Below are 27,957 nucleotides of genomic sequence, written 5' to 3'. Positions count from 1 at the left end.
GTGTGCTGCCTCTGTGACTCTCATCACAGGGCGCGGGGAAAGATGGAGGCCTCCTAAGGTGCATGACAGCTCCCTGCGTGTGGCTGTTTGTTGCCCAGAGGGTGCTCATGAGGATAGGACCTCAGCATCCCTTGGGTGATGCTGACCTGTGGGCAGAGGCCTTACTACTGTGCCTCAGTCTGCTTGGTCATTAAGTGGGCTTTCCCTCCAGAGATTTCCCTCTCCCCTATGCCTGCCTCTTTCTTCCTCTTTTTGCAGGAAGTACTGCATACAGTCTTCTGGGCAAGGCAGCTGGCATTACCCTGCAGCCAACCCTAACGCACGTATTACTTTTTGTTCCCTCCAAGGTTCTTCAGAAGACCTGAAATTCTGTGTGCTGTATCTAGCGGAGGTGAGTCCTTGCCCCTGGATCGGCAGAGAGAGCCCTGCAGCCCCGTGCTGGGGAGATGACACTGGGCTGGGTCTCGTCCAGGGTCTGGTCCCAGGCTCCGCATCATCTCGTACGGTGGTCCCGGGCAGCGTTCCCACCCTATAGAATGAGGACAGCAGTCCCTGCCTCAGTGCCTCTCACCTCTGCGTGGAAGAGCAGTGGGTACAGAAGCACCTAGAGGGGACAGAAGGATGTTGTGATCCCCTGCTCAGGAACCTCTGGTCTCCAGCATCTGTGGGGGTCACGGTCAGGGTGTGACTGGACGGCTGCTCATCACCTTATTACCTAGCTGGTAGCCTTCTTCTGGAGATATCCCCGATTCTTGTGCCTGCCTCTCTCTTCCTCTTTTTCCAGGAAGTACCATCCACGACCCCTCCCACAGACCCTTGTCAGTGTTTTAAAAGGCCTGAAGGTAACTGCATCTTTACCTGGGCCAGACAACGCAGTCGAAAGAAAATATTAAGTCCCCGTGTTTGGGGCTGAAATAATGTGGTTGGTGCTTTTGGTTATTTCAGTCTGATCAGAAGCTCATACGAGCAGTGCTTTGCCTTTGCTGAACAAAATCAGGCAGGCAGCTGACAGCTTTGGAAGATAAAATGTCATCAGACCAGGGGTTTAATTACAGAAGTCCATGGTGATGGAAAAGTTGAGAGCCACCGAGTCATACAGACTCTTAAATTTTCAGCAGGTTTTCTGTTCCCAACCTTGGGAGTCTGCCAGTATGAGCAGGGGTAGTATCTGAGCAAGGATTCATTAGATCTGTTATTGTCCTCTGCTTGCATGAGTCGGTCCTGCCTCACAGCCCGGCGAACTGCTGGTCTTAGGGACAAGATGTTGGAGTGGGGTATGGTCTACGCTAGCTGGCCAAGAGGAGCACACACTTTTGGGAAGGAATGTGTATGTCGCCTGTGATTGAAAAATCACTCTTTTGTTTCCTGGCTGTGAAAAGAAGTGCAGACCCTCAAGAGAGTCCCCTTGGGTGAACAGATGCCTGCAGAAGACAGAGTTGACCAGTCAGCTTCGGGGGAGAGCAGAGAGTTCCAAAGGGCGGTGGACATTGTCAGAGCTGAGCTGGGGACCTCCACTGCCTTCAGTGGCAACCTGAGGGCCAGGAAGGCATTTGGTGTCCTCCCCAGTGCCTGCCCGGCCCCAGGCACAAGAAGTAGCTGGAAGGCAGAAAACAGCCTAGGCGCTGTGGACCAGGCTGGAAAAAGCCAGAGCACTGCCCCCCAGCTACACCCTTCTGGATTCCCGTTCTTTCTGGTAGGGCCTGAAATCAAGCTCTGGGTTCTTTAATGCCAAGAGAGCTTCCTGCCAGTCTGGTTTGTTTTCGCAGAGAAGAGCACTTCTGCTTATTGGCTTCCAGGGAGCTGTGACCTCCTAGCTCTCCAAAGACTGATGCAGGGATATTGATCCAGGGGCTTTTGTTTCAGTAAAGCGCCAGGAGTTCTGACCCAGAGAGGCTGGGAGATTGGAGCGCACAGGCATCCAGAAGCCTCTCTTTTCTCATAACAGGGCTGCCGTTTATGAGGCATGTCTGTCCTGGAAAGAGGAGCCGCCTGCTTGCTCTGTAGCCCCACAAGGGCTCCACTTGATGGTTTTGGGTCCCCATGGGGAGCCCCAAACTCACATCTTAATTGGAAATTCTGACAAATGGTTTTTCTTCATTGTCCAACATGCAGGGGGCACCCCAAAAGAAACTAGGGCAAGAGAGTCAGGATTTGGAGAGATTTTCCTACTTCTTTCAGAAAATCCCACTTGCCTGGGTGCTGAGTGGGATTGTCCTGTGTAGTCCTTGGCCCTGGAGTCTCTATTCTCCTGGATAGGTATCCCTCGACCCCTGCAAATCCGTGGGGCAGATGCAGCCCGCCTGCTGGCTTCAGAACACCGGGGGCATTGGGCCAAAAGGCATGTTGGTCAAGGACCAGTCTCTTCAAATCTGATCCTGGCTCCATTAATTGATGAGCCTGGGTTTTGGGGTTAGGGAGACCTGGACTTGAATCTTGGCTCTGCCATTTCCTAACTGAATGATCCGGGCAAGTCACATATTCCTCTCTGAAACAAGGCTGATGGGGCCCACCCAGCAGGGCTGTTGTAATGATTAAGTGAGATTCAATAAGATACCCTGTCCAAGGCACTTAGCACAGAGCCTGGCACACAGTGAGTACTCAATAAATGGTAGTTATTACTATTGTCAGCTTCATAACAGGGGGAGAGCTTTTCATATTCATTTATTCTCCATTAGAGACATCACCAATGATTTATTGACCTTTTAAAAGAAAGTTAAGAGGAATATCTCATGTTCTTTGTAATGTACGTATAGAGTTATACAAATGTGGGAAGGTTGCAGGCTCGGAGGAGGCAGAAGACAGAATTTGAATCTCCTTTCTGGAGGTCTCCTGCAGCATCTGACTTAACCTCTCTGAGCCTTAGTGTTCCCATCTGGAAAATGGTAACGGCTGTGCCTTTCCTTCCTACCTGTGTCATAAGGTCGTTAGAATTCAATGGGAGGACTTTTGTCAAAGCAGATGAACAAATAGTGCAGAAGAGGTTGTAGTTCATACAAAGATTATATTACTTCAGGAACCAGGAAGTAAGGCAAGATGGGTATTCTAAATAATTTTTTAATGTTTATTTTTGAGGAGGGGGCAGAGTGTGAGTGGGGGAGGGTCAGAGAGAGAGGGACACAGAATTCAAAGCAGGCTCCAGGCTCTGAGCTGTCAGCACACGAGGCTCAAACTCACGAGCCGTGAGATCATGACCTGAGCCAAAGTCAGAGGCTTAACTGACTGAGCCAACGTGCCCCAAGATGGGGGTTTTAAAGAGGCACGGAGGACCTGGGTTTCTGGTTGGATTTGAGGATGCTCATGTTTGAATGCAGACATCTGAGTCTCGTGCTGCTCCAGCAGGAGGCCCTGCCTCTGAGTGAGTCACGTGAGGATGCCTTCAGGGCTGCTTACAGACTTGACCATGGCTCCTGGTATTTGACGGCACAGTATGCAACAGCATTGAAACCAATGAGTTAGACCACACGCGGCACTGAGAGAGACTGTTCATATGCTGGGCAGCCAGGCAGGCAATGGGGTCCCTGATGTGGATGGATTTCCACAGATGGGAATTCAGCTTTCCTGGAGGGAGTTGGTTCTGTGCTCTCTCTCTCTCTCTCTCTCTCTCTCTCTCTCTCTCTCTCTCTCTCTCTCTTTCTGTCTCTCTCCAGACCAGCCTCCAAAGCTCCTAGAAAAGAACCTTGGGAGGAAGGGCCTTCCCAAAATGTTTGCCCATCTAAGGCAGCCAACCCCTAGCCCCGGGCGAGGCCTGGGCTTAGGTCTTCGGTGCCTCAGAAGGTTTCTGGACTCCCTAGCATTATGGAGCTTTCAGCTTCAGGCTCTCAGAGTCAGACACCCAGCCTCCCTGAACCCTGCTATGGAAACAGGCCATATGGCCACCATCCCAGGGGGAGAGATAGGACTTTCTAAAGGGAGATTATCCACAGGGCAGGGGAGAGAAAGTGGTTCTTAGGGATGTCAGTAAAATGGAGATAGTCACAACTTCTACCTTGCAAGTTGTTGGAAGAAGGACCAAGACCCCACTGGTGAAGGCTTCACGCTGTGTGAGGCATGGCGTGTGACGGGGGACGTCTCAAGCTTAGGATGCTGGTGGCCCTGTCACTGTGAGGGGAGGCTTTCCTACGCTTTTGTGGGAAGGGATGGCCCTCCTGGAGCTCGGGGCAGAGCAGGGTTATATAAGAAGCTACCAGTGACCTCTGCAGCTGCTTTGAGACTCATGGGCTGATAGACCTCTTCTGAAAGCTTTTGCAGTCTGGCTGCCTCTGGGCTCGGTCTGCAAGGGGAAGCATTCCTGCCAGCCCCTGAGCAGGCCTTCCCGGTTTGGGGGATGAACTCTCAACACGTGTTTCTCCTTCTGCTGCTCACTGGCCATAAGACTTCGCAGAGGCCCTTAGCCACCCCGAGCCTTGGTGTTTCCCGTCCCTGAATTAGGAGGAACCGTCCAAGCCCTCCCTACCTCTTCGTGGAATTGCCAAGAGCAAAATGAGAGCATGGATGGGGAAAGTGCTCTTTAAAATTGATAATGAGGTAAAACGAATTATTATTTATAGGCAGAATTCCTGGTTTAGAACGGAAGGAGAGGAGGAAGTTCAGGTTGGGGAGATGAAGGGGTTTGCTGAAGCCCAAACACCTAAGTAGAGGCAGGGCCAGCTTTGTGGAGATGCAGCCTTTCCACGGAAGGGACCATGGTTCCTGTCTTACCACTCACCCGACAGGGGACTTCGAGGAGACAGGTGGGCTCCTGCCCCTAGCTGGCTTCCCTGTGGGGAATCTAGGGGTCTCTCTTTGCTGGGCGTGTCCTTCCCCTGCAGTGGGTTGGGAGTTCTGAGAAGTGGAGGGAATCTGCTGTTAAGTGATAGGATTGCCTCACCACATCCGCCCAGTTCCCCGAAGCCAAGGGGTGGCACTTTCTGCCCTTTCTCTTCTGATGCTTTTAGGACGATCCGCTTCTGAGCACTTTTGGGCAGGAGAGGATTGGCTGGCTCCCTGGGAGCACTTAGTGCAGGAGCCTACCTCGCCCTGAAGGGTGGCATCCCTGAGGGTTGGGTGGGGTGGCAGGACAGAAAAGGTCCCCCAGTGCCATCAGATGATGCTCGAAGTCACCCCAGCTCAGAGCCCTTGCGTGTGCTGTTCCTCCTCTCTGGAATGATTTCTCCCAAGCACTTGCCTTGCTGGCCCTTCGGAGAGGCCTTTTCTGACCTCAAATAGGTTCAAATAGGATCTCCCCCTTTTGGCCTTTTCACAATTGGTAATGATATTATTTAATTGTTTATTGGTTTATTATGTCTGCCACAAGCTGAGGGCCAGAGCTCTGTCTCTCATTAGCTTCTGCATTCCAAGACCTAGTGTAGTCCCCGGAAATTAGCAGGTGCGCAACAAATACTTATTAAATGAGTGAAGTTTGGGTCATCACAACAGTAGCTGCTCTTTGTTGAGGCCTCTAATCGCTCTTGTTACTTACCCGCTCACTAGCTCTGAGGGGGTGATGTTACCGTTCGCATTCTATAGACTTCCCTGAGGTCGACCACCAGCAAGTGGCAAAGCTGGGATTCAAACCAGGCCTGTCCGACTGCAGAACGAGGGAGGCCTGCATAGAAACACTGTGTTTTTCTCTGTTCCGAGCCATCCAGCTCATGCTCTTAGCTCCCTGGCTGAGCTCACATAATCGCAGCCCTGTGGGGTTATAATCAAATTCCAGCGGAGTCAGAAAGAGCCTGCCGTTTTTTGACCAGTGTGTTCTAGAGTGGATGATGGCCTTGGATGTGCTGGACCGCCCCACGTGCTGGCTCCCCAGGGGCTGACCCCCTGGGTCTTAGCATGCTGGTGCTGGTGCCAGGGCTGGCCTGGGTTTGACCTCATCCCGGAAGTCCCTCCAGGAGCCAGAGCTCACCAAGGCCATTACTTGCCAAGTCCTCTACTGGGCCGAGGTAGAAAAGGCACTTCCGGAAGGACTTTCTGGTCTAGCTGGGGAGACGAGCCTGCACTTAACAAGGTTAGATAGCAGAGCGAGATGGAAAGACAGCAGGGCTGGTGCCCGGGTCTGTTGGCGTGCTCCACGGAGCTGCGTGGCCACTGATTGCACCCCGCTCATGTGTCAGGCACTGGGGGGGGGGTGCTGTAGGAGGCCATGTGACTATGCCCACCAAGACTTTCTAAAGGGACCTGAGTTTCTGTTTGCGTTCCGTTGGTACATCCGTCCAACTGCCCATCTGACCTTGGCCTTATGATCAGATAGTTCGCTGAGGTGGGGCAGGGGAAGTTCTGGGAGCTGGAGGAGGGGTCCCAGCTCCACAGAGCATCAGAGGGCTGGAGACCTTGGCCCTCTGGGTTCCCCATGTGCTCCCCCAGCTGCTGCCTTGTGCTGCCTGTCCCCGGGGGTGACCTCACCATTGCTGCCCTGTGGCTCTCCACAGGCCTCCACTGTGTTGGGAGCCGGCGCCTCCCACCCTTCCCCCAATCCGCAGGCACACTGCTCGCTCGCCAGCTGGCCCCCAAGCCAGCTTCCCTGCTCCTCTTCTGCATCCATGTCACTGGGGATTGGTGTGCATTTGTGGCTTTTAGTGGGCACTCCCCTCCCTGCTTCAGCCTCGCCCTCGAGAGCCCAGGGATGGGCTTGGGCCTGGGAGCCCCCTGAGCCAGGGAGCAGCCCTGACCATCTTTTTCTCTATTTTCCCTGACGTCAGAAGGCAGAGTGCTTATTCACTCTGGAAGCGCACTCACAGGAGCAGAAGAAGAGGGTGTGCTGGTGCTTGTCGGAGAACATCACCAAGCAGCAACAGCTGGCGGCCTCGCCCCCGGAGAGCAAGGTAAGGGCCTCGCCAGTGGCCACAGCCCTGGCTGCCCGGCTTCCCCTCAGCCAGCCTGGACCCTCAAGCCTCTGAGTTGAGCTTGGGACCAGCTCCAGCTTAGGACTTGATATGAGCAACAAGCTCTTGGCAGGGAGGCCCAGGCTTGAAGGTCTCTCCCCTTCGGCATCTCACTGGGTCTGTTGAGAGGGTTTCACACTGCTCAGGTAGAGTGACAGAGCCTAATGGCGCATGGCCATCACTTTTCGCCTCTGTTGGATGGTTTGCCTGCGGCAAGGTCTAATTTGGGTGGGCCTGCTGCTGCTGCCTGGCATGTGGCCCCCCCCTGCTATTGGATAGGTGGTGCCCAGGGGCAGCAAGCTGGTGCTTAACACTGGCCGAGGGCAGGCATCGTTGTGAGGAGATGTCTGCAGCAGAAGCTGTTTTAATTCGATGCAGGCCCCTGCCAAGTGGAGTTTGCTGGGGACTGGGGCCGGCCAGCTGGGCATCACGGAAGATTAGAGCCTCCCAGCTGAGGCCGAGGTGGGACAGGCACCCCTCATCTGGTCCCGTGCCCCTACTGGAGGGAATCAGATGGAAGCCAGACCGTAGGCTTCCCCTGTGTCAGCTGGATGCCAGCCACAAGGCACAGTTGTATGTCCCATTTGTGAGTCATGCAGGTGGCTTCTTTTTGATGAAAGTGTTGGAAGTTTTGGGATTTGGTCTGGTTGGCCGCGAAAGGATTTGTGTGGCTGGTCTGCTGGCTTGTGGGGAGAGGGTGAGGGGCAGTGAGCGCCAGCCGGCAAACTCTCTGGTCTTGCTTCTTCTTCCCCAGGCTTCCACAGACATAGGGTGGGGGTCATGGGGACAGGCCTGCTCTGGAACGGCAGGGGTGCACGGCCGCTCCCCAGCTCTGCCCTAACGAAGGGAGTCAGAGTCTGAGAATTCTGTGATCCCAGACTTGAACGTTATCCTGTTATCAGGGGCAGGAGTAACTTTGATGACGGAGGACAGTAGGAAAAGTGGGGGCTTCAAGTCACATGCTACTGCTGACTGGCGCTGTGACCTTGGGCAAGTAGCTCTACTACTCGGTGCTTTGGTGTTCCCATCTGGGAACAGTTCCTCCTCCAAAGGGTTTCTGGGAGGAGGAAATATGAGATGGTGCACATGCAGTTCGTGGCACAGTGCCTGGTATGCAGTAGGTGCTCAATCAGTTATAGTTGATGGGTTGCACACTGCCCCTACTTGGGCCCAGCTGCTCACTGCTGCCGTCCTACTGCCAGGTTCTTCTACTGAGCAGAGACCTGTGTCTGAGGCCGTAGGCTGCCGGCTTGGTCACAGTCAGAAACCAGGCCACTCTCTTTAGCGGGGCGGTCCCTGGGATGTCCCATGGCTGAACTCATGCCCCCACAGCTTCTTCTATTTGGTGCTCAGCTCCTGGTCTGGGGAAAAGAGTTCTTTCTGCTTGAACTTCAGAATTTGCAGGCTCTGGAGTGTGTGGGCAATAAGTCTCTCTGTCTTTGGTTGGGAGGACGGTTTAAGCGACTGAAGATGGTCTGAGTTTCTTTTTTTTTTTTTTTAAGTTTATTTATTTATTGTGAGAGAGAGAGAGCATGAGCAGGGGAAGGGTCAGAGAAACAGGGAGAGAGAGAATCCCAAGCAGGCTCTGTACCATCAGTGCAGGGCCCGATGAGGGGCCCGAACCTATGAACTGTGAGAGTATGACCTGAGCTGAAGTCAGATGCTTAATGGGCTGAGCCACCCAGGCGCCCTAGTCTGAGTTTCTGAGACAGGCCTTGGTCCCGGCAGGCTGCAGACTTGGCTGGCTGACGCTGCAAGGGCCCCAGGGCTTGGGGCCTGGCTTCAGGGCCATGCCAAGATGCACAGGCACCCTTGCCTGGCAGAAGGTAGCCACCACTTCCAATCAAAACTCTTTCAGTGTGTGTTTAATGGAGAGCTGTGTGTTGGGTGAAGAAGCATACAGAAGGAGGGCCTGATCACTGACACAACCTCCGAATTGCCTCCTTGCAGAGAACTGGGCCCTGGCATACCCCACTGGTTCACCCTCCTTAGAAGGGAGTCACGTAACCATCTCTTGTGAGGTAGGCCCCTTGGGGTCTCAAGCCCAAGTCCCCCAGCCCCAACCCCAGCATACACACTTAGAGGCTTACCAACTTATTTCTTCTGGTCACTTACAAAAAGCTCCCTGAGAGAAGTTCCGGTAGATAGGCTTTTCTCCAGTTCCCTAGAGTGGCCCGGGGGCCACCAGCGCTCAGCTCCACCAGGTCCCGGCAGCCTCGGAGGTGAGCCTGCATGTCTTGGCCAAGGGCTGAGCCACAGCCTTTCTGCTAAGGTTGCTGACCTCCAGGGAGAGAGGAAAGGGAAGACCGAGCAGCACTCAGGCCCCAGCTTCTTGCTTTTCAGGCCGAAAGAGTCCCACTTGATCAATTTGTCCTGAGTAGCATGCCTTTTTTTTTTTTTTTTAAACTCCTTTTCTTTGTTCTTTCTGGGAATGCCCCGCCTTCTGCTGTCCATGGGAAATGCTGGCCAGGCTGCTCCCTGCCCTAACTCAGACACCTGCCCCTTCCAGGGAAAGAGGGGCTTGCAAGGCTGCTCTACAAAGCCCCTGCTGCCCCTTCTCAACCCCATTCAACAGTGTTTGCTGGCACCTTGGATTGGGGAACTCTTCCCACATCTCAAGGGACGAAAAGTTCATTCCAAATTTGCGAAACATAAGTGGGACGCTTTGAATGTGAAACGCTTATTGGGAAAGGTAGAGGGAACGGGGAAGAAGATGGATTCGAAGAGCAACAAAGAGGCAGGTGAACCGCCCCCTGCAGTGTGACCTCTGGCAGCTGCTTCCTCAGTGGTCCCATTCACATTGGCCACATGGCCCTTTCTAGCTCTTGGAGCTTTGTGATGATCATGAAAGCTTACCATGGGAGATGACCCTGGAGGGCCTGGGGTCGTCCAATCTCCTGTCAGGGAGCCAGACCCTGCAGATTTCCACGTGACTTGATTGCCTGGGAACTGTGCTGCCTTTAGGGGCTGGAGATTTTCTGTCCCCTCTCGGGAGAGGGGCGGTCACAGGCTTGCTGTGCTGTGTCTCAGGTGCCTGTGGGTTGCAGGTGGGAGTGGGGCGGAGAAGTCCAGCTGTGGCAGTGTGGACACAATGCGTCAGACAGTGTCCAGCCTCCATCCCTTCTCTGGGGGCCCATTGCCTTTCTCCAGCTCACTCAGCTGACCGCACCAGGCAGGAGGCTGCTCTGGGTTGGCCCCGTGTGAGCTCTCCCTCTCTCTGTAGAAGCCAGTGACCCAGCTTCCTTCTGCTCACCACAGCCTTCTTTCTTATCAGAACCCCGCTCACTTGCTTCATTATGTGCTCCTGGAAGGAACCTACATTTCTTCTGCCTGGGATCACTTTTACTAGACCCGCCCCCCAACCACAGCGAGTGCTATGATGCTTCTGATATAGAATAACTCAAGGTGGTCCTGCCTGTGGCCACTGAGGTTCGAAGCCAGTAGGGGCAGACAGCTGCATATTATTTTGGTTATCCAATCAAATATACATCATAAATGCCTGCTCTGTGCCAGATGTGAGGTCAGGTCCCTCGGGGTCACAGAGATGGATGAGACCTGTCCTATGGAACTCTCCTTTAATCAGGCAGAGGGGACTGGGAGTGACACTCCACTCATTAAAGGCTGTGCCTGACAGGTCCCAAGAGTGGTCCGGTGGGATCACGGCTGCACATTCATTGTTTGTGCATGTGCACCACACTGGCCCAGCGATGGGAAATCTCCGAGGAGAGTGGGCTTCCGACAGCCATCAGGCACGCGAGGGGTGCGCCCTGGATGTGATGGCGGGAATGCTGGTGGCAATGCATGGACGGATCTGCCACACTCTTTCCTTGCAAGATCGCAGTCTGGTGGTGGAGACAGATAGGCCAACAGACTGCTCGAAAATAATATAGCAAGTGATCTGGGAAGTATAAACTCTTACCACTCTGTGACCTCAGGGGAGGCATCGAGCCTTGCTGAGACTCAGTTTTCTCATCAGTAAAGTGGATGGATTAACAGGGTTCTCGTGAGGATTAAGCTCACGCAATGTGCACACAAGAAGAACTCTGTGAACTAGCTGCTATTATTGTTATTTTAAAGCTATGCCTGTGTAGGAAGATTCATCTAGCGGCCTTGCTTATTGAAGCGGAATGTTGCTGCTCTGAGCTCATGTGATGATCGCTCCATGCCACTTCCTGGTAACCGCCTGCTCTATTTCAGGGCCCAGGCAGGGAAACTGAGGCCTCCTGGGTCTGCTCTGGCTGTGAGACTTCTCCCAGATGTGACGCCGAAGTGCATGCCACCTTGTCATTTCCACTGGTCAGCTAGAGGCGGGGTCCCGGAGATGCCAGGGTCTGTCTGGGCACCTTAGAAAGGAACAGGGGCAGGTCCTGGAGTCAGGCAGCCCTGGCCGGAGTAGACAGCGAGCTAATTCCAGTTCTGTCTGGTTCCACAGAAACTCCACCCTTATGGCTCTCTCCAGCAGGAGATGGGGCCGGCCAACTCAACCAATGCTACCCAGGATAGAAGCTTTACCTCATCAGGACAGACTCTGATTGGCTGAGCAAACCCAAGGGCAGGACTCTGCTTCTGGCAACTTAACCCTTTCTTGGGCATCCCCTACCACACAGTAACGTCACCTCAACTGGACCCAAAATGGAGGACCAAGATGGTGGGCCTAGGGTCATCTGAAGGGAGTGGTCCCACAAGTGTGTGTGGATCGGCATCAGAAGGTCCCAAATGGAGAAGACTCAAACTTTTTCCCCACAAGGAAGAAGGAGAAGACATAGCTTCTGGGCTCCCTGTGGTTCCAATGCCTGCCTTGGGGACAACAGGAGAGAGGTTGGCAGAGGCCTGCCCTGATGGAGAACAAAGTCATCGCCCTCCACTGCCGGAAGATATCTCCACTCTTTCACTTAGTTTTCATCTGTACTCATTCATTCATTTCTTCATTCAATGGATGTTTTGGGAACATCTACTTTGTCCAGGCTCTGGGCTAAGAGCTGGGGATTCTGTGGAGAACAAGGTGGACACGGTCTCTGCTTTAAGATTTTAGTCCTGGTAGGGGAGTGGGCATTATAGACCAACACCAACACATACACACGTGCACACACGTGATTACAAACTGATCACCTATGAAGAAAAAGATTCCTATAGGAGAAAATTATTTAGCTTGCTGTTGCGGGGTTGGAGGGGGAATGGCAGGGAATCTATCATACCTTTTAAGTTGAGACCTGCAGGCCAGAAAGGAGTTAGCCAGTCAAAGACTTTGGAAGGAGTGTTCCAGCAAATGGAACAGCCTGTGGAGAGTATCTGAGATGGGAAGGAGCTTGGCGTGCTGGGGCCAACAGAGGCCAGGTCAGTGTGGCTGGAGCTGAGTGACGAGGCAGACCAGGTGGGTGAGGGCCAGAGCACGCAGGGCCATGGTGGTTAATGTTTTACTGATTTCATTCTCAATACAGTGGGAAGCCACTGAAGGCTTTGAGAAAGGGAGTGAGTCTCAGGTACATTTCTAGATCAGAGGGCCCAAGGAGGCCCCCAGGTGGGTGTGAAGAGATCGGTTAGGGGGTCCTTCATTCTTCCAGGTGAGGGGCAATGGTGGCCTGTCCTAGGTGGTGCTTGGGGAGGTAGGTATGGGAACTTCTGGACCCTCAGATATGGGAGAGGCTCTGGAATGAGAAGAGAGAATTCCCTGCCCCCCCAGCGCCCCCTGTTCTTCTCTACTTTGTCTTGCTCTCTCAGTGGCCTACTAGGACCTACTAAGGGACAGTGATTGGAACCCAGCTGGCTCACTGCCTGGAGCCCAGGGTTGGACAGCTCTCATACCTTTCTCTAAGTGCCAAGAACTAGAGGGAGGGAAGCCCAAGGTCACGGGTCTGAGTGACATAGCTCGTACACGAAAGGTATGTGTGGAACCATAGGTCACTTGCATATAAAAAGGGGGTCAAAGAGGCTAGAGAGAGATGGCTCAGACCAGAGAAGCCCCTGGACCTTGCATGGTCCCTGGATCGTGTCCTAGAAGACCTTCTCGGTGTCTTTAGAGAGGGCTCTTATGCCTGGTGAGGTTGCCCAGCTGCTGTGGCTGCTTAAACTCCAAGAAGGATGGCCCAGAAGAGAATATGTCAGTCACCTCCCATTTAGGCAAGATCAGACACCCCCGGAACAGGGGATGGGGTGTATCTGCCAGCGACCAGGCTGATGCCGCCACCCAGCAGGGGATTAGGCTGGGCCTGAGGCGGGGCAACTGAGACACAGCCTCTGTCGGCCAGGACTCAGCCCGCAGGGTTAATTCTGAGAGGCGGATCGGCTGCATCCGCACAGACAGCAAGCTGCACTTTGATTTCATTTGATTCCCTTATAAAATGACATTAAGGGGAGTGTGAGGCCCAGGAGACTCGCCTGTCTGGGAAGGCAGCAAGCTTGATTCTCCCGGACCTGGTGACCTACCTCTGTCCACCAGACAGGTGCAGAGGACAGGAGCTCTGGCCATAGGGAAATGGAGAACCAGAACACAACATGGAGGCCTGGGGACAGGGCTTTCCTCCCAGCCGGTCCTGACATGCTGCTGACTTGGGGTCCTAGTCCTGGCCGCTGCTGGGGGACGTGGATGTCAGCTCCTGGAGGGCCTGGGCCGGTCTTCCCAGTGACTGTGGTGAGCCACAGCGCCACGCTGCTCTGCCTCTCCAATCGATGGGACAATTCATTTGGCTTCACGGGCTGGAGAAGATGAAATATGAGTGGTGGCCGCTGTTCCTCGGCATCCCGGTCCATCCTAGCCATCCAAGATGATGTGCACCCTATCGAAAGTGCATCTGAGACTCATAATCACAGGAAACAAGGCTGGGCCCCGCCCTCCACATAAATCACACTGAGAAGCCTACACAATGGTCTCTTTCCTGATGGTCCAATTGTCTTGGCTTGGTGTCTGAGACCCCAGAGCTGGGAGGATGGGAGCACAACCATTTATTGTTGAAAAGGCCATCTGTGTGATTTGAATACAAAGTGGTCCCTTAAGTTCCCTTCACACCCTCTGATCCCGTTTTTTGTGTTTGCTTGTGTCTCAGGCCCTGGGTCTTTTGAAACTCTGTCTCTCCCGTAAGCAGCCATGCCCAGTCTCTGCTGGCCTGGCCTTTTGACCCTTTGGGAGCTGCAACCTCTCAGAAATTATGATGATATTTATTTATGTATGTCTTTTTAAAACATTCTTTACTTAAAATATTTTTTGTAAGTTCTGCCACCCAAGTCCTCATGTCTCACACACAGCACCAGTGGAGTCTGCCAAGCGAAGACAGAGGGAATTTGTGGGAGGGGTCCCCACAGGGACAGCAGGGGCTTCCGAGATGATGACTGGGGTCCCCAGCTGTCATTTACCCAGGCCACCAGCAGCCTCACTGCACAAATGAGAGGGACGGAGATTCAGAGGCGTTAAATGATTTACCCAAGGTCACACAGCTGGTTTGAGCTAGTCTTCAGACCAAAGCCTTTCAACCCTAACCCATTGCTATTCCCAGATGCAAAGTTCTGCTTCTTAGGGATGGAAGTAGAGAAATCAATTATCTCCTTCTGGAAGTGATATCCTTCACCTAGAAGCCATGGCCCTTTAAGCTCCGGAGCAGATGGTTTAGGACAAATGAACAAAATGTCTTCTCCATACAGTGGAGAATAAGCTTCCAAAGTTGAGATGTCTGAGGGGCGGCCCAGGAACGCTCAAGAGCTTCACACCAGATGTAATAAGAAAGGCAAGTTGGAGTTCCTTAAGACAGGATCACAGGGGCACCGGGAAGGCTCAGCTGATGCCCCTTCCCCTTTTGAGTTTGGTGTTCAAGAGAATCAGCAGACACAGTGTTGGGTGCCCAGCAGCGATGGAATTGTGGGCAAAGGCAGAAAGGGACGGCTTCAGGTTCAGGACCTGGTGACTCAGAGGCTGGCCTTTGACTCAAGCCCTGTTGAGGGCGGGAAGAGTCTGCCCTGCGTTGTGGGCCCAGATTTTGCTAATTGACTAGTTCCAAGTCTCAGTCCAAAGTACCTGGGTATCAATTGGACTGGATTTCAGATATCCCCTCAGAAAGCATGCTCTCTTCCCTGAAAGGCGCAACCATTTTCCCATCTCTCCAACTTCCCTCTAGCCCCTGCTCGTGGCCCATCTGGCTATGGATGACTACCTGCTTTGCCATCTTGCTCTTTGCCTCAGTTATGGTGCTATTCTTGTTTTCGCTCTTAATGAAGACAGCACGACCTTACCTTCCATCCTGTTTTGATCTTACCTTTCCTCAAGCATTTCTCTGAGCCGAGCCACCATCCTCCAATTGGTTTAAGGGTAGAATAACAACACGAGGTGATTTGGGGAGCAGTTATACTGTGATCTGTGTTGTCTCTTCAGTCCTCACTACGGCCTCACGAGATCCATTATCCCCATTACACATCTACTCTTGTTACACCCAACTGGTAGATAAAGACACTGAGTCTTAGAGAAGTTAAGAAACTTGCCCAAGGTCACACAGCTAGGGTGGTGATTGGGATGTGGTGGCTCAGCTCCAGAGCACCTGCTTTTGATTGCTCTGGGCTCCTGCTTCCCAGCAATCACAGACTGTTCGAGCTGCACCCAGACCAATTGGGACGCTGTTGTTGGAATAAAGCCTAGGTCTCGGCATGGACCTCAAGTCTCTTCCTGGGTGCACTGTACTCTTGCTTTGTGGTTGCAGCCTGGCCATGCTGCATGATTTCCCCTTCTCCTACCTCCCTGTGCACGTTCATGTTTAGGCATTTCTTCCACTCAAGGTGGCTTGCCCTCCTCCTCTGCTGTCCCTGTCAGATGCAATCCTCAGCCTTGAAGGTTTGGCCTCTCTCCTGAGATGTCTTTTCCAGGCACGTATCAGAAGTTTGGGCTTCCTTCTCTGCATCCCATGGTATTTTGTTCATCTTCAGCACAGAGTGTTTAAGCAGACATGTCTCATCTGTAAGACTCTGAGCTCCTTGGGAGCCAGTGGAGGTCATAATCTTATTTATTTCTTATTCTATTACTGCCCGATCCTCAGTACATGCTCAGTAGATGTTGTAGAATTGAATTGGGTCATGTGAGTCAAGCCTCTCATGTTGTATAATTTAAATGAGGAAACTGAGGCTCCAAAAAGGGAAGTGACCTGGCCACGGTCATGGGAAAAATTTGTGGCCAAGTTAGGGTTAGAAGTCAGGTCTCCTGACTCTCTTGTCTCAAAGCTTTCTCTGTTGTACCTCCAGTTTGTGAGACCAGAGCTCAGGTTCCCCACTTGGCTTATTAAGCACTCTGGCCAGGTTCCTTTCAGGGTCACAGATACTACCATATTCCATGCTGACTCCTAGCATCCTTGGAGGCAAAGGAGAATTGACCAGAACTGCTCCCATGACTCTCTTCCCCAGACTTATGAGGCTCCCCTCTCCCTGAGCCCCTTTCCCTCAGGGAAAAGCAGAGCAGGATTCTGAAGATCTTGGTTCAAATCCCAATTTTGCTGGTAACTCACTGAGTGACTTTGGGCAAATTACTTTATCTCTCTGATCATCTGTTCTCTTTACTGAGAAAAATGAGGGAGTTGAATGTAGGGGATCTGCAGGAGTCATCTTCAAAGCCTCAGGACTTTAATAGCATGTTACAGGAAGAAAGAAGAGAGACTTTTTGGTCTTCACACTGAAATAAGAGTGTATGCACATGGATATATACAAATGCTATACGTGGCTGATACGCACCACGTACTTGTGACACGGAGGTATTCTTGTGGATTCTTTATGGGAAGGGTCCGCATCCCCGGTACATGCATTATAAACACACCCCTGGCTCCTCCCCACCAAGTGATGCCTCCTGCCATGCTGGCCCCTGGGAAGCCAGTTACAAGGAGCTCTCCAACCCAGAGTCTTCCCCTCTTCCTTCTTCCGTTCTACTCACTGCCCTCTTTTGTTTGATCTTCACATATATACGTATGCACGTGTGTTCTTTAACCTTCCCAACTACTGGGGTTATGGCTTAAGCCTAACTTTCAAGTGAAATTTGAGGTAATCGATATGCAACGCTTTTTGTTTCTCATGTGGTCAGAATCTTCTTTGGACTCTTTCCCCAGACGTCACCATTGACTTGTTCCGTTGCCTTTAATGTACATCTTCTTTTACTCAAACACTACTCCAGGTAAATTACTAAGACAGTGTCTTTTAAATGTTCACAGTTTTCTGTTATGATGTTCTGTTGGCTCTTGTTGAAGAGCAGTAGGGTTTTCAGTGGGCTAGCCTAAGAAGCTGACCACCATTTATAACACTGGTTTCAGTGGGAAAATGCATTCTGAGCCCCTAATCAACTCTCAGATGGACTTTGGGAACACAATTCAGCACATATCCCGAAGCAGATGAATATAGTATTTATTATACGAATGACTAGAATTTTGATGGAATCATAGACCCTGGGAACGTGGAACTGAAAATCATCCCTCCTCTTAACACCAAGATGAGCTGATTAATAAGCTGATTTATAGAAACCAAGACCAAGTTGGGGCATTCAGTTGGGTGGCTCAGTCGGTTGAGCGTCCAACTTTGGCTTAGGACGTGATCTTGCAGTTCGTGCGTTCGAGCCCTGCGTCAGGCTCTGAGCTGATAGAGCAGAGCCTGGAGCCTGCTTTGGATTCTGTGTCTCCCTCTCTCTCTGCCCCTCCCCCATTCATGCTCTGTCTCTCTCAAAAAGAAACATCAAAAAAAAGAAGAAAAGAAACCAAGACCAAGAGAGGGGTAAGAACTTGGCCAAGGGCCAAGCAGTTGGTCTAGAATTGTAAGTAGGATACAAACCCTTAGCCTCTAGGCCACTGTTCCTCTTCAGTGACTTTTGAAGACTAGGCCAGGTTGATGGCGGGGAGGGGCACAGGTTGTCCTAGAGATGCTCCCCTTGTCTCACTCAGCTGTGTTGTCATTAGGAAAAGTAAGTCACCACTTTGGGCTATAATGGAAATAGTGAGAAATGGCCCAGCTTATGGCGGGGGAAGAGGCTGTCTAGTCAGCTGGCGGGTCTATAAATTCCTGGTGTGTTCTTGCTAGAGCAGAATGAATGGGGCTGCTGTTTTACCTGGAGCTCTGGACGTGCGGGGCTGGTGGAGATGCTCCTTGTGGTCTGCTCTAAAAATAGTGGTGGGAATGTAGCTGAGGGGAAGAGGAGGGGGCTCCTTTGGGAGCTGGGTGGGGTGCCTCACCCCCTTCCTCTTCCTGCCAGGCCCTATGTGAGGAAGGGCCATAGATTCAGAGGACTTAGATCTGGGAGGGTCCTGGAGCCATCGGCCCTCACACCCCGTCCTGCAGGCCCAGAGAGGGGAAAGGCCTGGCCAGCGGTCGACAGGCCCAGGGAGAAGGTCCCGGCTGGCAGACTCTGCTCCTCCTGCTGCTTTGGCAGGGCAGCTGCAGGCCTTGGGAGGTTTTCTCTTACTGCCTCTGGGCGTGCACAGGGCCTGGGAACTCCTGGGGCCGGATGTGGTTGGGCTTCCTGAAAGTCGCCCAGCAGGCGAGCAGTACCGACTAGTCTGCCCCAAGCCCTGACCCCTGCCAGCTGGCCTGCCTTCTGCTGGTGTCCCCACCCTTGCTGACTTGTTCTTCTGTCGCCCCCTGGACTGTCTGCTGGGATGGTGGTCAAGGGCCTACAGGACAGAGGGCTGACCGGCTCAGGATCATTCTCTGCCCTTCCTCAGGAGCAAGCAGGCCTAGCTGAGGTAGAGGCAGGGACCTGGGTTCAAACCCCAGCTCTGCTTCTCACTAGCTGTGCAATTCACCCAGCATCTGCCAAATGCGATAACAGCGGGAGTCTTGTGAGGATCAGAGGGGCTGGTCTGTAAAGTGCCTGGCATGTAGTAGGTACCGGAACGGGGCCATTGCCAGGTCAAGTGTAAACACATGCTTGACTTTCTGCAACCCCCTTTCTTGGGGCTTCTTCCAATGGAGGCATGGCAGATGGTTTTGTTTGTTTGTTTGTTTTTTGGGGTTTTTTTCATTGTTGTTGTTTTTTAAATGCAGTTGACTTTTGTTGTGTTGTTACAAAACTGCTTCGTGTTTGTTATGAAGAAAATATTTGATACGGTTGAACCAGGAGAAGGAAATAAAGTACACCCTTAATTCCAACACCTAGAGATAATCTCTGTTCTCGTTTTGGGGTGTATCTTTTCAGACATTGGTTTATACACACATACAGCTACTTTGCAAACTGGGGTTACTGGTGCACACAACTTTCTTTTTTTTTTCCATTTGGCAATATAGTGTATCCATGTCGGTAAATATTACTCTGCAACACCATTTTTAGTGCCTGGGGAGTATGTTATTGAGTAGGCGACATATTTTTGTTTAAATAATCTCCAATCATTCAACATTTAGGTTGTTTCCAATTTTTCATTGGTACAAAAACCTGAGATAAAAATCCTTATGGGTATATTTTGGTATCCCTAGATACATTGAGTGTGTACACATTTGACCTTCCATGAAGGTCATGTTGAATGAATGAATATTTTGTTAGAATAAATTCCAAATAGCAGAATTTTCAAGCCAAAGGGAAATATTTATAAAAGAGGTTCTCAATACCTATTGCTAAATGACTCCCTGGAATGGTTGTACTGATTTATGATCAGTACTTAATTTTTATTTCTTAAACTTTATTTATTTATTGGGGAGGAAGGGGCAGAGACAGAATCCCACACTCTGCACAGAGCCCAATGCAGGGCTTGATCTCAAGACCATGAGGCCATGAGTTGAAATCAAGAGTCGGACACTTAGCTGACACCACCCAGGTGCCCCTATGATCAGTACCTTTTTTAAAAGTTTATCTTAATTATTTTGAGGTAGAGAGAGAGTGCGCCTGTGCACACACACAAGTGGGGGAGGGGCAGAGAGAGGGAGAGAGAATCCGAAGCAGGCTCTTAGCTGTCATCATGGAACCAGCAGGGGCAGTGGTGGGAACTCAATCCCAGGACCCATGAGATCGTGACCTGAGTCGAAATCAAGAGTTGGCCACTTAACTGACTGAGCCACCCACACCCCTCCTTTGATCAGAACTTTAAATTGACTGGTGTATCCTGCTTTGCCCAAGACTTTCCCTTTTGAGCACAGAAAGCCCTGCTTGCTGAGAAACCTCTTAGTCCCAAGGAGACTGGGAGTCTGGGTGAGAGAATGCCCATTTCCCCACACTCTCACCAACACTGCATTGCTGCATTTTTAAGGAGGGTAATTTCTTTGATTACTGGAGATGTTGAATATTTATTCATATGCCTTTTAGTCATTTAGGTTTCCTCTTTTGTAAGTCACTTGTTCAAATCTTTTGTGCATTTTTAAAAAAACTGGGCTGTTTATAGTTTATTAGTTGACAAGAGCTCTTTATATAATAAGGATATTTTTGTGTTTTCTTTTTAATTCTTTAAAATAATGTTTGAGGTGGTTTTGGATCAATAGGTAGTCAGTCATGTCTATAAATTGTCTTGGTAGCAGCTTTTTGAGACATTATCCATATATCATAGAATTCATTCCTTTAAAGTGTATAATTCAATTTTATTTTCTGGCGTATTCACAGACATGTACAAAGATCACCATAATCAATATTAGAATATTTTCATTATCTCCAAAAGAAGCCATACCCTTTAGCTGTCACCCCTCATTTCCTCCAGCCCAAGACAACAGCTAAGATACTTTCTATGGGCTTGCCTATTCTGGACAGTTCATATAAGTGGAATCCTATAATATTTGGTCTTTTGTGGCCAGGTTCTTTCATTTCGCATCATGTGGTCAGGGTTCATCCATATTGTAGCAAGTGCTAGGGCTTCATTTCTCTCTGACTGAAGCCTATTTCATGGGTGGATAGAGCCCTGGATGTACCCCATTTTATTTATCCGCCCATCCATCGATGAACACTGGAGTTGTTTCTACATTTTTGCTATTATGAATAGTGCTGCCATAAATTCTTGCATGCAAGTTTTTGTGTGGCCACATGTATTCATTTCTCTTGAATATATACCCAGCTGTGGGATCCCTGGATCATGTGGGAACTTTAACTTTTTGAGGACTTGTTAGACTGTTTCCCAAAGGGGCTGCACGAGTTTGCCTCCCCACCGCCAGTGTGAGAGCATTCCAATTTCTCCACATCCTCTCTAACAACACTTGGTATTTTCCCATTTTAAAAACTATGGCCATCCAAGTGGGTTTGAAGTAGTATCTTGCTGTGGTTTTGAATTGCATTTTTCTGATGACTAATGTATCTATAAATTAAAAAAAATATTTTCTTTTGCTTTTGATGTTATGGTCGTCACCACAGGATTATATAATCTTCACACACACACTCTTGAACTGTATGGTTTTGTTTTTCAAGTTTCACCCCCGTCCTCATTTCCTAATTAATGTGTCTATTCCTACAGCAGGTTGAGGCTTAATTACTACAGCTTCATGATAAAGTGCCTGTTGTGTTACAAGGCTGCCCTCCCATTATTCTGCAGAATTTCCTCTGAAATTCGACACCCTAATTTTAGTCTGCCAGGGGTTTTACCCTTACCTTTTCCATAAATGTATTTCAGTATTAGCCATGACACCAGACCTAGAATAATTTGTCCTCACCTCCGACTGCTCATAGTGAATGTGTTAGCTAAGCTCAACTTCTCTTTGCTTTCCTCCATGCCTCCTAGGGATTGTTGAAATCATCTGGAACTTTAGTTTCTATTACTGCTTTTTTCCCCTGATTTTTACCATTTGAAACATTAGTTCTGTTATTAACAGTCATTTGTTTAGGGGTACCTGGGTGGCTCAGTCGGTTAAGTGTCCAGTCTCAGCTCAGGTCATGAACTCATGGTTTGTGAGTTTGAGCCCCCGTTTGGCTCTGTGCTGACAGCTCAGAGCCTGGAGCCTGCTTCAGATTCCGTGTCTCTCGCTCTCTCTCTCTCTGCCTCTCCCCCACTCATACTTTGTCTTTCTTTCTCAAAAATAAATAAACATAAAGAAAAAGAGTCATTTATTTAAATTGCATTTGACTCCTCAATTATGTTCTCAGCAGTTAAGTGTGTAAAGGTTTCAGGTACCACATCATCTCGTTGACTCCTTGATTATTGTTGAATAATAATCCTTGATTCTGATTCTTTTTTTTTTTTTCTGGAGGGCTCTTCCGAGTAATTTTTCCAGAATGAGTCCGTGGGTGGCATTCTTTCTTAGTCTTTGTAAGTCTGAAAATATTTGCCCTCATGTTTGAGTCTTCCCTTTCCTAAGTAGGGAGAATTCTCTTAGCATCCTTCTTCTCCAGAAACCTGAGGGCGATGGTCTGTCATCCTGGCCTTTAGTGCTGTAGGAAGCGTGAGCACTCTGCGGATTCTCGGAGGTTTCTTCATGGACACTAGCAGGATTTCCCTTTCCAGTCTTGGCAATTTAGAAATGTCACCAGACTTTTTTCTAGCTGTTGGCTCTCTGCTGGTAGTTTTTCCTGGTAGTCGTTCAGCTTATATTAGTTCAGGCAAACAGGTGGACCACACGTGGTGCTATTCTCTCAGCCAGGAGCTGTCGAGAGGGACTAGTTTGGGCGACAGGATCATGCATCCCAACGGCAGGCGTAGGTGCTGTGATGGAAGCTGAGTTCATGGTTCGTGTGGAAACAGGAACATTTAGATCAAGGCTTCTTAAACCACCTATCGGAAGGGCCTTATACTTTTATAAAACTCACACCACATGTGATTTCTCATGCCGGCTTGGTAACACCCGGACCAGCCTTGTACCCTATTTAGTAGGCCCAGTCCACATTGGTCTTGCGTTCGGGGATCATGGCCATGTCAGATTGCTACAGATGTTTTTGGACACTTGATTTTGCTGCTTATTGTATTGCAAACCAGTAACAAGAAGTTTGCAGATCAGGACCATTCTGTGGACCACACTCTGAGTAGCACTGACCTAGTCAAACCCCTGTGCTCACTTTAGGCACCAGGAAGCTGAGGCCCAGAGATGGGACTGGCCTTGCCCTGGAGCTCAGAGAAGACAGCAGTAAAGTCAGCTTTTCAGTCTGGTCTTTCCTCCGCTAACCCTCTTTTGCAGGGGCCTGGGCCTAAACCTGGCAGTCCAGGCAGCGAAGTGCTGTGGGAGGTGCTGTGTCTAGCAGCCAAGGTCATGAGGCTGGCCTCCACACAGCTGAGTTGGTGGCTCTGTGCTGAAGGCTTCCCAGGAATTTGGTAGTCCAGACCCGGCCTGACCCTGGAGGTCCCATAGCACGGCGGGTTAGGGATCACTCCCCACAGCCTGAAGTCTCTGGCCAGTGGGTGGCTGGTTGGACTGAAGCCGGGAAGGGAGATGGTCTTGGCCCTCGGCCACCTGCGCCTCCATGGCTGCCAAAGGCCAGGCTGACGCTACTGAGGTGACAGTGACAACCTGCCCCCCAGGTTGGAGGCAGCAGCCAGCCAGTTCTTGGAGATGGCTCTGCAGGTGGAAATTTGGTCTCCTGGCTTTTCCTGCGTGCGGGCCTCTCCTTGTAGCTGGGAGATCTAGCTCTCGTGAGCAGACTGGGACTCAGCCTTGCTGCCTGAAGTTGCTGAGGAAGAGGAAGATGGCAGGAGGAGGAAAGAGCTCAGGGAACATGACTCGGGAGCAGAGCACATGGGCTCAGAGCAGGGGCCGTGGGACCATGAGGCCTGTTTTGCCACAGTTTTTGTCATGTAACCTTTCTGTACCTTGATTTCCCCATCTGTGAGATGATTCTGTGACTCAGTCAATGTTAATGACTATCACCTTTTAGTACATGCCAGGCACCACATCAGGCTTTCTCGTGTGTGAGACCCTCTGTGGATATTTTCCCATTTAACTTTGCTCTTAAAATTTTGTTTTAAAAATGTCTATTTATTTTTGAGAGAGAGAGAGACAGAGTACGAGCAGGGGAGGGGCAGAGAGACAGAGAAACACAGAAGCTGAAGCAGGCTCCAGGTTCTAAGCTGTCTGCTCAAAACCTGAGCAGGGCTCGAACTCATGAACCCCGAGATCATGACCTGAGCCAAAGTCGGATATTTAACCGACTGAGCCACCCAGGCACCCCCATTTAACTTTACTCTTTACATCCACCCTCTAAAGGTGAACTTCATCCTTTTTAGCAGATAGCCGCAATAGTGACAACACAACAACAATGACGTTGTTACTTACTTGTTGTTACACACTTATTGTGTGCTGGCCACTCTCATTTGGTCCCCCCACAGGGCTCAGTGAGGCAAGATTGTAATAGCCCCATTTTACAGATGAGGAAATGGAGGCTCAGAGGCATTAAAATGACTTCCCCAACATATGTCACATTCAGATTTTTTTTTGGACTCCAAAACCTGTGCTCTTTCTAAAAACCACTGACAACTCATTCTTTCAGTGAGAGAGCCTGGAGGCACCTGGGATTGGCCACTGAAAGTGGGGAAGCAGAGCTGAGCCCCTTGGCAGGCTGAAGCCAGTAAGGGGGAGGGGACTGACCTGGGTTCTGCAGACTATATAGGCCAGAAACCCCCATGAATTTGAATTTGAGGATGGCTGCTCTGTCCTGGCCCACCACACCTCTGGCAGCCCAGACCCCAAGAACAAGGCCTGTGCCCCCAGAAAGAGCCAGGTACATGCCTGTAGCAGGCGGAGGGAGGGCGTGCCCCCTGGCATTAGGGTCACAGAGGCCAGAACACATAGGAGCGTTCCTGCCTGCAGCATCAGCACCGGCATCGGTGGTGTCCGTCTTCCAGGCCAGATCTCGGGAGCAGGCGGCTTCCCTGTCCGCCCACGCCCACCATTCTGAGAACAGGCTCCAGCACATGTAAAGATGCAGCGGTTACTGACATAACAAATAAGTGCGTCTTGGCCACTCTTCTGTAGGGAGGGCCTTTGCAAATGGAGTCTGCAGCCCTCTAAACCAGCAATGGGAGACCTGATGAGTAAAAGCGCAGAAATTCCTAAGTGAGTTAGCAAATTTAAAGCTGGGGTTGGGGTGGGTGTGTGCAGATAACCCTACAGTTTCCTAAGGCAGCTCAGGCTCACTGTGCTTTTTTATAGTAGGTGGGGCAGAGGCAGGGCTCTGCATACCCAGCCCCGGGGTTCAGTGCCCCGACACCGGAGCACAGCTCTGCCTCTTTCCTTCTCCGGGGAGAACGTTCTGGGGAAAATGAAGGCCCCGAGCAGCTGCTGGTGGAGGCCAGGGTGGTCTCCGTCTGTCATATGCTCTGGAATTCCTGAGACCACACCTCTCCCCGGCTTGTGCCCGGTTTCTGCCACAGCGTTATCGCCCCCTTTCCCAAACCGGAACCATAATTGCAGTGGACTTTGGATCAGAAGCCGGGACGGGGAAACTTATTAAATGGCCTCTGGCCAGGAGCCACCTTTCCTTGAGGAGGGCATTGCCAACACTTGGCCTCCCTCAAGTAGGGTCTGCAGGAGAAAGGAAGGCGGGTGGCTCTCCCTTTGTGCAGGGCTCGGGATGAGGTCTCTGGAGCACACCCGCGCGCACAGTGCAGGCAGTGAGCGAAGGTGGCCAATACCTGGTTGCGGGGCGGCCACAGGGCAGTGGCCTGTCCGGGTTGGGCTGCTGGAGCCTGGGGCTTTGACTGGGGGAAGGGGCCCACCCCAGAAATGGGAGGTGTGTACACACGGGTTTCCTGCTGACCCTCCCTTGTCCTAGCCCTGGGAGCTGTTGCCAGCTTCTCTGGACAGTGAGAAGTCTGCCTGCATGACTGGGCCGCGTGGCCAGCCAGCTTCTCGGGGTAGCTGGGGGCTTGGCGGTCACATGGGTGGCCCTGTGCCCTGATGCAGGACACGGTGCAGGGTAGACTGTGCTTGGCCCCTTGCTCTGCACTTACTGGTATGTGACCTTGAGACTGGTTCATAATTTCTCTGCCTCTGTTTGTAAAATGGGGACATTAAACAGCGTGTCCGATAGGGCTATGAAGGTGTGATGAGTCAATAACTAGGAAGTGCTTTGAACAGCGCTGACATATAGTTAAGTGTCACATCAGTGTTTGCTAAATACAGTATGTAGGTCCATAAATGGGGCCCAGGCCCTGAGCGCCCAGATGCTGTTCCCGGTGGCCTGTGGGCCACCTAGACCTTGCCGCTCCCTGGATCCCAGTTCCTCCTGTGTTGAACAGCACCATCATTTATGGATATCTGAGAAGCACTGGGATGCAGTGGAAGGAGCACTGGACTGGGAGTTAATCCTTGATCCCAGCCCTGCTACTCAGTTTCTCTGTTTCCTTAGGAAAGCCACTTTCCCTTTCTGGGCCTCAGTTTCACTGTCTGTAAATGGGAAATAGCAGTGAGAGACCCGCAAGGGCCCTTTGGGCTTTGATAGCCTGAGTCTCCATGGCTCCCCTTCCTGCCTCAGGCTGCACACCACGAGGCCCGCCTGCCTCTCTGATTTACATCTGGAGCTCCGGAGAGGCAGAGAGCAGCGGCTGTGTGGGTTCCCCTAGGCTCCTACCCTTGTCCGGCAGGCTCCTGGGCCTTTTATTCTTTGTTATTCTTGGGGCCAGAGCATCGGCGAATGCATTCTGGATCTGTTCGGGACCCCGCTCCCTGGGCTGGTGGAGCTGCCCTGCCCACCGTGGCACAGTGTCTACAGACTCACTAGCCCGCCTGTGTGGCTGACGTCTGTCTCCCTCAGGAGCTTTGTGAGTACAGGGCCCCGGTCTGTCCATTCTCTACTGCATCCCGAGGGCCCGGCATGGAGTCTGGCAGGTGGTTGGTGCTCTAGAACGATTTGTTGATTGAGAGGTGAGGACCCAGCTGAAACCTGGGGACTCCTCTCGTGTTAAAGAACCCTATACTCGGCTCCCCACCCTAAGCAATCCTATCTCAAGCACCAGAAATTCCACCTTGGGAACTGGTCAGCCCCACTGGAAATTGGTCAGCCCTCCTGGGACTGGACTCTTTTGAGACTCACCTTCTTGGTTTCCCAGAATGAGGTGGGCCCTGCTCCCCAGGGGCCTGCAGGATGACAGTCTTCCAACCTGGAAGGTTCTTGGGCCCTGCAAGGACTGCCTTGACTCTGCCCCCAGGGCCAAGACAAAGTATTGATTGGGATTTGTAAGTGACCTGTTCAGATGAGGGCTATTCCAAGTGGGCCCCGATTTAGAATGTTTTCTTACACCCGCGTCCATGCCTATGCCTGTCTATATGAGATAAGACGGGAACAGGGGCACCTGGGTGGCTCAGTCAGTTAAGTGTCCGACTTTGGCTCAGGTCATGATCTCACAGTCCATGGGTTCGAGCCCCGAATCAGGCTCTGTGCTGACAGCTCAGAGCGTGGGGCCTGCTTTGGATTCTGTGTCTCCCTCTCTCTCTGCCCCTCCCCCACGCATTCTCTGTCTCTCCCTCTCAAAATAAAGACTTAAAAAAACAAAAAAAGACGGGAAGAGGCAGAGACAGAGGCAAGGAGAATGGGCAGAGAGAGACACGCAGAGACCTTGAGACTAACATAGGGAGAGTTAGAGGCAGAGGATGGCACTTCAGCCCAGGGCCACCAAGGCCAGGTGGGGTGATAAAGGAACACAGGGGCACCTTCTGCACGTCACTTCTGTGCGATGTCCCAGGGTGCCTGCCTCTCCAGCAGTAAAGCATTTTCAGGTTGGGGCTGCTGTGGGGATGGGGCGCCCCCAGCCTGGGCCCCATGCACAGCCCAGGGTGCAATTGTTGACATCGGACAACAAACTGCAGTGGCCGTGGCTACAACTCAGACAGCTCCGTGCTGGCAGAGCACCTCCTGCAGTAGTGAACTCCACAGGGGTTATAGGAGCGGGTGCCCCGGACTTGGCCCGACTGGTCTTCAATCCCAGCTGCACAGTCAGCTAGCTGCGTGACTCTGGGCGCCCTCAGCTACCATTCTGGACCCTAGATTCTTGTCTATTGAGTAGGGTGAGAACAACCCCTGCCTCACAAGGTGCTGGTGAGGATTAAATGAGTCCACAAAGGCCACGTTCTGGGAACAACGGCTGGCGTGGGATTATTGAATGCTCTCTGAATCCCACAGGTGGGCAGGTCAAGGGTTGTCAGCCCCATTCTACAGATGAGGAAAACAAGGCTCAGAGATGGGCAGGGACTTGATCAGTGATACCCAGCCTCCTAGTCCAGGACTCTTTCCTCTGCTCCCCCCACCTCCACCAGCCACAGCCCC

The 27,957-nt window shown here is 51.5% G+C and overlaps 1 protein-coding gene across 7 annotated transcripts in view; it reads left to right on the top strand.

Moving 5' to 3' along the window:
- Positions 1-27,957, top strand: part of RGS3 (regulator of G protein signaling 3) — a 121,154-nt gene that overhangs the window by 61,296 nt on the left and 31,901 nt on the right. For 5 of the 7 annotated variants that reach the window (XM_029919835.1, XM_029919836.1, XM_029919837.1 and 2 more), the window contains 2 exons: positions 348-391; positions 6,681-6,803. In XM_029919835.1, the coding sequence (XP_029775695.1) occupies positions 348-391; positions 6,681-6,803 (167 nt within the window). Of the gene's footprint in view, positions 1-347; positions 392-6,680; positions 6,804-11,295; positions 13,866-27,957 lie in introns of those variants that run through there. The other 2 variants (XM_029919838.1, XM_029919844.1) reach the window with 1 other exon arrangement.

This window comes from Suricata suricatta, chromosome 13 (genome assembly GCF_006229205.1).
Source record: "Suricata suricatta isolate VVHF042 chromosome 13, meerkat_22Aug2017_6uvM2_HiC, whole genome shotgun sequence".
NCBI classification, from domain to species: domain Eukaryota; kingdom Metazoa; phylum Chordata; class Mammalia; order Carnivora; family Herpestidae; genus Suricata; species Suricata suricatta.
The sequence above is the reverse complement of the archived record's forward strand: the minus strand, read 5'-3'. Positions and strand labels throughout refer to the sequence as shown.